We start from the raw sequence: 11,062 nt of genomic DNA, 5'->3' as shown, positions 1-11,062 counted from the left end.
CGGGCTTGCGCGGCTCTCGTTTTTGGGGTGCACGCAGTTCCCGCGGCTGCACTTGCGCGCCGCCTGCCTCCATCGCGGCTCTGGGGGACCGCGGTTGGAGGGGAGGGCCCCTGGGGACGGGCGGGGGGCTGGAGGCTGGAGGCTCCCCCCATGCCTGCAGCTGGTGCCGCCCTCCCCCAAAATCGCGGTCGAGCGGGGCCGCGCAGTTCCCGCGGGTCTCCGCGCAAGGGGACCCCGCGCATCCCCTCCCGGCTGCGGGTCCCCGTTTGCCAGGGCCGAGGTGCTGCCCCTCAGGCTAAAAAAAAAGGATTAATATATATATTAAAAAGCCTAATATATATACAATACATAGCTTTAAATATATATTAAATATTTTATACATCACACACATATATATATTAAAGATCTGTTTTATTTCCCTCTTTGAAGAAAATAGCAAATCAATGCCTCCCTTTCCCCCAAGCATGTTTCCCTTCTAGTAAAGAAGGCTCCACCTCTGCTAGGGATTGATTCGCCCGGCGGTTTTTAGGATAATTTATGGAGCAACCTGATGAGCCTATTGGGCGAGTTGCTCGGTCCTTGTAGAGTGGGTTCCTACCTGTTCGGGTGTTTTATTTTATTCCCCCCCCCCCTTTCCCTTCCCCTCCCTTTGCCTGCCGTGTGCCGCGAAGGGGGGGGGGACGGTGGGATTGGCAGGGTCGCCGTTCCCCAGCCTCTCCGGAGAAAAGTCGGGGAAAGGAGAAGCTCCCGCACGCCCATGGATGCGTGGGGGGGCCCCGCGCCCCTCTGGAGCCGCCGCCGCGGGGCCCGGCTGCTGCTGCTGCTGCTGACCGTGCGGCTGGGGAGCGGGTGAGTACGGCCGGGCACCGCCACCGCCAGCCCGTCTCCTCCCGGGGAGGTGCCGGCCGGGCTTGGGGAGGGGACGGAGGCGTGCTGAGAAACTTAAAAAAAAATAATAAATGATAATAATAAAATTTTAAAGGTGCTTCCTTCGGATGCGGGGGAAGTCGGCACCGGGAAAGTAAAAGTTGTGCCGCATCCCACTTGTTCGTGGGAGCGTCGCATCACCCGGCCGGCGCAACAAGCGGCCCCCCCGGCCCGGCTGCGCTCCCACGGGTGGGGAGAGTCTGCCCCCGCCGCGGGTGGCAGCGTGCTGGCACCGCTCGTGGTGCTGCTACTTTTTTTTTTTTTTTTCCTCCCCCCTTTTTTTTTTCCCTAGCGCGCCGTCTGTGGGGTGCGCGCAGCCGGGGGTGCCGCCTGGCCCTGATCCTGCCCAGCCCTGGCTTGCGGGATCGGGCCCACGCGTGCCGGGCTGCTGCTGCTCCTCAAGTCCGCCAAGTTGGAGACGTGCCTTCCGAGGGAGAGTTGCGAAATTCGGGCTGGAGGGTCTCAAGACACAACAGTTTGGTTCTGCTGCGTGTTACTAGTGCCCGTAAAAAAAAATTAACAAAAGGCAATCTGATCGTTGAACGGCGTTAATAATTCAGAGGTGATGTGCATCATTCCACAGGTTATACTCTCGTAAAAAAACACAAAGCACTATCGAAATGGTATTTGGTTGTTGCTCAGTGTCTTCATAAAGGAAGACCAAATTGTCATTCCAAGAGGCTATAGCAGATATGTAGTATAAAGACTGGCTGAAAAAGAAAAAAAAATCCATAAACATTTTTTTTTTAAGTCCATTAGAATGTAGACCCCTTCCTCATGTTGAATGATCATTTATCAATCTGTGTGAAGTGTGTTCATCTCAGCTCATCTCTCATCTTCAGAAGGCTGCTGTGTTATCCCATTTAGAAACCCTACTGATTATACTTTTCTTATTCTGCCTTTTAAAACCTTGGCATATTATGGAAATATTTTTCAAAAGCATTGATGGAAATTATACCAGTGCAGCTGTGCATCTTCAGAATGCTTCTTAATGAACATATTGTACCTCAGGTATGAACGAAATTATCAAGTGGTTTGAGAGAAAAGAATATGCATCCTAATTTATCAGTTCAAAGGCTTGGTTACAAAGGAGGAGGACTAGCTTAAAAAAAAGTTAGTTTTTTGTTGTTTTTTTTGTTTGTCAAAGTGTGGTTGTGATTACAAGACTAGGTGTTAGATTATTATGTTTACATCTCATTAATGGTCGCATTTATAAAGAAGTTGATGAGAAGTCTTCAGTGAGAAAAAGGAGTAACTTACATGCATCTTTTTATTTTGTGCTTCAGAACATCTCAGATAAAATGCACCCTTTGGTTTAAATATGCACATATCTGAATCAACGTTTTTCAGCCTTGCCTTTCATTCAGAGAATACATAGGAAAACGGTGTCTGTTGAGAGATTTTGTTGTTGCTGTTGTTTTTTTTTTTTAAGTAACCACAAACGGACATTTTTTTCAGATGTTTTCCTGATTCTCTGATGTGTATTGCATTACAACTCAGGGTGTTTGCAGAGAGCTTGTGAGCTCTAGCGCCCTTTAGCAGCCTGCCACAAAGTATGATGGAAATACTATTTCTCTTCTCTGGCTGCCTTTCTGTAGTTTCAGCCAGAGCTTTTCATTGAAGTCCAAATGAAAAAGCGTAGAAGCAATGCTTTTCTCAAGAATAGACTAGGCTGCACCAATTCTAGCTGGTTTTCCAAAAACATCCTGGAGGAGCCAAGCCATCTTTCAAGACACAGTTTTTAAAGGCTGCAAATTGCATAACTTTTCATATGCATTTCATAGAATGGGTTGGGTTGGAAGGGACCTTAAAGACCATCTAGTTCCAACCTTCAGTTATATATGTTGTTTTGTGTTGAGTGTGGGTAAAAGTTACTGCAGATGTGACATGTGGAACTAAAGCCTAAGAAAGGAAATTTGAAGTTGACTTCAACCATGAGTTTATCATTTTTAATGTATTGCCCCCAAAGCCATAGCACACCTTCACTGAAGGAATTTGCAACAGTTGAACTCTGACCCGTAAAACAGTTGTTTTCCCCTAGTTCTGCACACACACCAGAAAGAGACCAGAATTGCCATTGCACTCGGTGCAAGTTCATGAGCTGGTATTTTGAAGGGAGATGTCTTCAATAGCTGGTATACCTTCTACAGAAGTGATCCTTTCCATTAGGTATGCGCAAGAAAAGAGTAGTTACCCAGCAGTCACCGCAGTCCTACAAGTTCAGCACACTCATTATTCTTATTAATCTCATATAAACAGATATTTCTTGGGGAGACCATAAGGGTTGATATTAAAATTAATATTGTTTTCCTAGTTCTAAATATACAGGTACAGCTAAACTGTCACATTTTTTAAAAATTTCTACTGAATAGAGCAAGAGTTCAGTTGGAAGGGACCTTCAAAGATCATTGAGTCCAACTTCCTGACCTCTTCAGAGCTAACCAAAAGTTAAAGCTTATTAACGAGGTCATTGTCTGAATACCTCTTGCTGTTTTAAACGATATCTGTTGGTCAGCATCTATAACAGCATACTGTAAGGTTTACTTTATTTTGCTATACCTTCTCTTTAGTTTTGGCGGTGGGTGTTCTAAAAAGCAATTATAAATGCCCCATCACAATGGGACTGTCGGCAGGTGCAAATGTCAACTAATATTTTCTTTTTCATTTCATAGCATCTCATAGGAAAATACTTATATAATACAGCCTACATTTTCTTCTTGGATAAATTCATGGATCAGAGTTAAGCCTGTCATAACAACCTTGTTTCTTAATGCTTGATAATAGTGATTTAGTGTTTCGTTTGAACATCTGTGATGTTTATTCATTATTATCCTTACTCATATATGCTTTGTTCATGATGTGAGAGTGAAGAACTTGTTATTTATTAGCACCAATTGTTTAAAAAGTTCTTTATTTTATTAACAGTTCATAATCTTTTTTGGGGGTGTTAATATAAAGTTTAACTAGAAATAGTTAAATATCAAGAATTATTATTATTTATGCATCATTTAATATTAATTTAATATTTATAATAATTTAATAATTTATATTTTATAATATATAATAATTTTATAATTTATAATAATTTAATATTTAATATTATTATTTATGCATCATTTTATTTTCCTTTATTGGATTTAAAGGAAATCTTCAAACTATGGCAATCTAAAAATGCTCTCATAGTAAATTAAACAACATTTTCAATTGCTTTTAACTTTCTGCTTGTTAAATATTCTGTTGTTGTTGCTTGCTACCAAGTCAAACTTTTTTTTAAGCTGGGTAGAAAACATTAAAGATGAGCACTCATTGACTTTGGTCAACTTTTTCAAGGATACATGTCTGACCACATAAATGACAAGGGGATAGAAGGACCTATGTTTTTTCTTTGAAGTTACAGAGGAATTGTAATAATTCGGGTTTAATGCAACACCTAATTTCTATGGATAGTATGCAGGACTACCTAAATGGAGGGAACTGAGTACCTTGGCATATGTGCAGTTGGAAAGTGAGTTGCCCTGGTTTGTGCTACCATATATAGCTGAAGAGGTCATGTATTTTGAACTCACAGAAAAAAGAGTCTGCAAGTTGCCAAGATGAGCAAACAACCATTTTTTATAGTAACATTTATGAGAGAAGAATGTCTGGGCTTTTTAATTACTTGCTTAGTCCTTTTTTGCATGGAATACTAAATAGATCATGCGCTTAAATAAAATAATAATATCATAACATGTGTGGTAAAAAGTGACAGAGAGAAATTATGATTACAAACAACAGTATGTAGCACACTGACAAGAGCCTTTGAAAGGGTGGTGGATGGCAGCGGTGCTAAGCTTTATTTCTTAATAATTTCACTTAATAGTAAAAATTTGTAAGGAAGAATAGCTCAGATGCAATTGAATTAATCTGCTGATGACATGGAAACCCTGATTTTGCAGTTTTACACATGTGAGTGCTTCTATTAGTAAGTCTAAAAATAGTGTGGTGAGTTCAGTGGCCTACTGGCCTATGTAAAAACCTGATTCTACATATTTAAACTTAAAATGGTAAATCATGCACTGAAGAGGATGTTGTGATAGAGGTGACTGGAAAGACTAGATATGTCTCTCCAGTGCTCCAAGGATTTGATCAGAATGGAACTTGCTTCAAAGAGGGAAATCCTAATGATTGGCAAAGATGAAAATAAATACTTCATAAAATATGCTTTCAGTGATGTATGTTAAAGTCTGCAGGATCTGTTGTGATAATCTGGTCCAACATAAGAATAAATGAAGATGCAGAACTTGACTTCTGCATCAGGTTTGTTGCTTCAGTATAACTGTTCTAAGCCCCTGCACACACACTCAACAAGAAGGAATCCAGTGAAGTATTTTACAGTATATCTAGTCTTAGGTTCTTCTAGCTTTCAGCCACTGGATTTTCTGCCTTCTTCTGCTAGATGAAAAAGTCTCTCTTCCTCTCCTCCTCTCTTCCTTCCTCTTTTTTTTTTTTCTCTTGCATGTACCACATGCTGCAACTGTCCCAGTCACTTTTGAATCCGATGTGCTTCAGTCCATCTCTTGGGAAATCCATGACCCCGTTTGTACCTCTGATTCTTTAGGGCAACCTCACAGTGTGGACCCATGGCTGCAGATGCTCTTAGGAATGGAGCATGGTCTGCAGTACCTTGAAGAAATCTCAGAGCACCTCAAATTAATCCTGAAGATTCTTAAGGGAATCACTATCTTGGTTAGAAAACATCCTGTTTTCTGTTTTCACCATAGTCTTTCATGACACGTTGTGGGTTACTTCCTTGCTTCAAAAAACTTCCTCACCTCTCAGAGATGAGAAACTGTTGTGCAGTTATGTGCATAGCAGTATTTATGGGGTGAGTGATCTAGTCCAAAATGAAAGTTTTATACAAATGTGTCACAATCAGAGAGATTCAGCACAGGGTGGAATTTTCCATTAAATTGGATTTACCCAAGTTATAGCAGGAATTATTTCCTTGATATATATAGTTTAAGAGGCAACTTGATAGCAGCTTACATTTTTCTCCCAGATAAGTAAACTGAGCTACTTAAATTTCTTCAGCAAATATTGAATTATTCGTTTAGACATTTTTTAAACCCTTTCCAATTTTTCTTTGAAGAGCAGACCTCAAAAATGGGTAGATTATACAAATATTAGCCTCACTAATGGTATATACACACAGAATATTACTTCCCTACTCCTGCTTAATACTGCTGAGATAATATATCCCGGGATTAGCTCCAGTACTGCCCTGGTGTACCTCGTGTTCTTTTTGCTTTCTGCCTTGATTCTCAAATCCTTTTCAGTGCCACTGCATTCCTCATTCCTGGTCGGGTGTGAATGTCTTTCCATAGTCCTAAATTATATGCAGTCATTCTTGTTTTCAAGAAGATAGACAGAAATTGTGGGTAGAAAAGATCTGAGGTAACACAAGATACATCCCCACTAGATGAAATTATTCAAAGTCTTAAAAAGTGGCTGATTGTCCATATAATATGGTTTTCTTCTTATTTAAGGCAGTGTACCATGAGGGATTAAGTCTTATTATTAATAATGTAATATGATGGTCCAATTTATCTTTCAGAATAAAGTTCAGCTGGGTGGAATTTATATTAGGAAAAGTTGTAGTATTAAGTATTAATTTAGGTTGCTAACTCTGGCACTGTAAGTCATGACAATTTTTTTTTTCTCTTCATTGTGCAATGTCACATTTACATTGTAGAATAAATTATGTAGACGTTTTTAAAAATAAACTATTCTCAAAGTTTTCCTTGAGGGAGAAATGTACTTGACCTCACCAACATATAGACATTGAATGTATACCAGATTGTGTCAGACCTGCTGCAGGTGAGCTATGGAGCCATATCTTAAGATCTAGATTTTTTTGATGAAGACCATCCATCTGATGGCCAGCAGGTTTCATCCAGCAGGGGACATTTCTTACAGTCATAACTTTATTCACTGTCTGACAAGAGGTGGAATGCTTCTCTTGTAAAATATATGTGTCATATTTAATACACAATAAATTACACTGGAGAAGAGAGAATTTTGCTTGCAGAAACAGACAGCAAATTTAATCTTGCATGGTTTAGGTATTGCCACTAGCCCTTAAAGAGCGTATTTGCCTCTTTGTATGATTATTCATTAATTTCATTGACCTTTGGATTAGTCCACAATTGCCTAATAACAATTACACAAAAATTTCAGAAGAATCCATTAACTCTCTTTCTCTTGGGGATAAGTTGTCATTGTCTAGTTATAGAAGGTGTATGGCTTTTTCTATGGTATTGAGCCAGATTCACCTATACACTGCAGTTATGGTATGCAGTTCAATACAAGTCTCTGGTTCTGTTGCTACTTCAGTCTATATATATTAAACTCCTGGGGAAGGAGATTGGTACTTGCTCAGGTGTATGTCATTATTTGGAAGTATTTTGAAGAAGCTAGTCTTTGTGAAGGGCTATAGTAGATTTCTAGTTACCTGAAGATTTTGCAGGAAATATGCAATGAATTGTGTTAGAACAAATGTTCGCATGAGTATGCAGAATTATCAGTAGCTTATATAACTGAAATTACCTCATGAAGGAGAACTTGTTTTATATATTTCTTGTGATGCAGGAGACATTTTAAAGTTGAAATCTAACACTGTTGACTTTGTGATTTGATTAATGTTATAGTGGCTGTGGGATGGCATTTAATTAGGGTAACTACTTTTTATTAAGGTTATGGATCTCAGTATTCATTTATGTTAGGTTTGTTTTAGGTCTAGTTCTACTCCGGAAAATGTCTCTTCAGTCAAAGCACTTAACCCACCAAAAATACATCAGTTCATTCTGAACCAGATGATAATTAACCTTTCATCAGTCAACTGCAGATAAAGATCTGCAAGAGATCTTCAAGAGACTGCAGATAAAGATCTGCCGTCTCTTGAACTGGATGCTGATTTGTGGCACATGGATTTATGTATGTTTGTCTTTGTGTGATGATTCTAGTCTGAAACTCCTAGGAGGTCTGATACTGTTGTGCTTAATGTGCTCCAGATATCCAGAGGTGATGCCTTTTCATCATCATGTCCGTCCTTAGTAATTTGGGAACATTTTGTCCTTTATTTAGTACCATTTGTCTCTTTTCAGTCATATCTACTTAGACTCTATAATTTGCTATGGTTATCCTTTTATCTTCTGTCCTCTGAAGCTCAATTTCTTTCCTGTTATTTGGTCTGAAGGAGCACTGGAATATGGCGTTTTATGTTTTAATTACTTGATTGCATGGTGTGACCAAAACCCACAAAAAAGGTGAGACTTACCAATTGAGAAAGCAAAACTTAACAATGTCCATTTCATTCAAATCCATCTGAAATAAATCTCCCTAAGAATTTTAGTAATTTACACTTCAGTTTCAGTCAAGACAGTATCAATTTTCTTAAAAACTACTTTATCTTCTTGATAAGTTTTATTTTCTTTTGCATATAATGGTGGGAAGACTCTCCTTAGAAGACAATTGGTAGGAGAAGATAAATGTATATTTCTCTAAAAAAATTATAAAGGCAGAATGCTCTTCATCTGTAAGATTAAAATATAGATAGCATAAGGGCCTCTATTATTATTATTATTTTCAGCTAGCAATAGAAAGGTTTGTACTGGCAAAAAGGAAGGACCTACTTACTGAAGATAATGGGCACTTTCAAGTACTTGTCTAGGCAAAGAACTGCTTTAAGATATTGTAATAATGATTTTCTGAGAACAGAGGAAAAAGAATACTTCCACTGTGAATGTGAGTGTTATGATCAATAAGTTACACAGGTTTTGTTAGCCAAAAAAAAACGCACAACACATTCTGCAAGTTTGTAATCAGAACATAGAATAATTGGTGTGAAGAAGGAGGACTAGTGATAAATGTGTCCTGTTTCCTCACTTGTCTGGGGCAGAAAAAGAGCTGCTCAGAGTATTGGGAATAATGATGTTAGTATAGCTATTGCTGAAGACAATTTATTTATTTTCAACCTGTTGAAAGACTGCTTATACCAAGTTCATATGTTTGATGGCAGGGCTGCCGTTCAGAGGGCCCCAGAGCTGATGGTAGAATGGGTCGAGAGGAATATTATGAAATTTGTTGAGGATGAATATGAAGTTCTGCAGCTGGGCCAGAAGCCCCCTGGCAGCAGAACAGGCTGGGGACTGCTGTCTGAGGATCAGCTCTGCCAGAAAGGACCTGGAACTTGTGGTGGACAGCAGGGTGCCTTAGCAGCAAAGGGGGCCAGCAACACCTTGGGCTGAACAGGCGTGTACTCAGGAGGTTGAGGGAAGTGATCATCTCCCTCTGCTCAGCACTTGCCAAACCACATATAGACACTGCATCCACTTTTGGGTCTAAACAGGAGAGAACTTAGCAGTGGGCTGTCAAGCTGGTCAGGCAGGAAACCTTGCCCTGTGACAAGAAGCTGTGGGACTGGGGCTTGTTCAGCCTGTAGAAGAAGTGGCTTTGAGGGACCCAGTAGGAACCCCTAGCACTTACAGGAAGGTGATTAAGAGGACAGTGATAGCCTCTTCACAGTAATGAGTGATAGGAGAATAAAGAACAATGGTGAAGAATTACAATAGGAAAAGACCCAATAAGGTATAAAGAAAAAAAATCACTATAAAGATAGATAAGCTGTGGAACATGTCCATTAAGGCTGTGGGATTTCTGTCCTTGGAGGTTTCAAAGACCCAAATGGATTAAGCTTTAAGCATCCTGGTCTGAATTCAGCATGAGCCCTCCTTTGAGTTGAAGTTGACTTCCCAAGGTCTTTTCTAAAGTGCATGATTCTGTGGGAAATAGCAAGAATTAGCAAATTACCTCTTTTATTTTCTTTTTTTCTTTTCCCATTACTGTTTGCTGTCTTACTCATACGAGGTTCTTGCTCCATGTTTTATAGTGTAAAAGAAAAGGGGTGCAGGGGTGCAGAAACCGCTACTTGTCCCCATCAGATTTACAAAACTGGGAAGAGTATTTTTGTGACCACATATGAAGGTAAACTGCTATCTTTACTAAGGTGGTCAAAGTGCTTTATCAGACAATATGTTTGAGAAACCAGTAGCTCTGAACTGGCACAGAGAATTACCTATATGTGGACAGATAGATGTGATAATTTGATTAGAATGATGATGATAATTTCTGTGAGAACTTTGAAGCCATTTGAATTAATAAGAACAAATTTGACAAGTGTCATTTGAACTAATATAACATTATATGAAAGTTGACATAGGAGGAGAGCAATTTGTGTTGGTCTCAAAAAAAATTGTTCTGTATCATATCTTTAATAATACGTGTTGTTCTGAACTTCAAAAATTCATGTTTCTATAAATGTTCTTTGGAGTCAGGTTGTGCCTTTGTTAAGTGTTCAGAGTTAAGACTAGTCATATTGTTCATATTAGTTTTTGTTATACTACTATATCACCGAGATGTTGAAGATCATTTTACAAGAAATGTGATAATGCTTTTAAGTGAAGGTCTTACTGAGACTAAAATTAATTGTACTGAACTTATTGTGTGTGGGAGAAAAGTTTCATATCTTTCAGAGGTGTACTTCAAAGCTGTAATCACTCAGAAAAGCTTGATCACCTGATGCATGTGATATGCATTAAGATGTCATGAGTCTGATAGTCTAAACACTCAAATTTGTAAGCAACACTTCCCATTACATGAATTGTTGAAATGCCAGCTTTTGTTTTGTTAGGTGATTTTCTTAAACAAAACTTTACCCATTATCAAATAGCTAAGTAAACTTCTTTATTAAATTTAACCTAAAAATTGAATGTTTCTCTATGTTAAGAATCTCTGTTTTTTTTTTAATTATTATTATTTTTTTATTATCATTATTATTTTTCCCATAATTTTCCCTGATAATTTGAATGCTGGTTTAAGGGGAAAATTCATCCCTTCAGTAAAAACTTGTGAAGAAGAAGGGAAAGAGGAAACAAGGCAAGAAATAATGAATAGCCAGAAAATATGAGATTAGAGAAAGAGAAGAACATAAGTAAGTATGCATATACAGAAGAAGAATCAGCCTAATGGTATCTGGTAGGTATACCGCAAAAATATTTTAAAAAGCTATATTAAGTAAAACGGATACTTCAGTGGGATA

At 38.8% G+C, this 11,062-nt stretch overlaps 1 protein-coding gene across 4 annotated transcripts in view; it reads left to right on the top strand.

The window, feature by feature from the left end:
• The first annotated feature begins 565 nt into the window (after positions 1-565).
• Positions 566-11,062, top strand: part of GABRG1 (gamma-aminobutyric acid type A receptor subunit gamma1) — a 53,313-nt gene continuing 42,816 nt past the window's right edge. For 2 of the 4 annotated variants that reach the window (XR_010831043.1, XR_010831042.1), the window contains exon 1: positions 566-849. Coding sequence is in view for 2 of the 4 variants with exons in the window: in XM_048072921.2 (XP_047928878.1) it covers positions 758-849 (92 nt within the window). In the remaining 2 variants the exon portion in view is untranslated. The remainder of the gene's footprint in view (positions 850-11,062) is intronic. The other 2 variants (XM_048072921.2, XM_048072920.2) reach the window with 2 other exon arrangements.

The sequence above is a fragment of the Anser cygnoides genome, chromosome 4 (assembly GCF_040182565.1).
Source record: "Anser cygnoides isolate HZ-2024a breed goose chromosome 4, Taihu_goose_T2T_genome, whole genome shotgun sequence".
NCBI classification, from domain to species: Eukaryota; Metazoa; Chordata; class Aves; order Anseriformes; family Anatidae; genus Anser; species Anser cygnoides.
The sequence above is the reverse complement of the archived record's forward strand: the minus strand, read 5'-3'. Positions and strand labels throughout refer to the sequence as shown.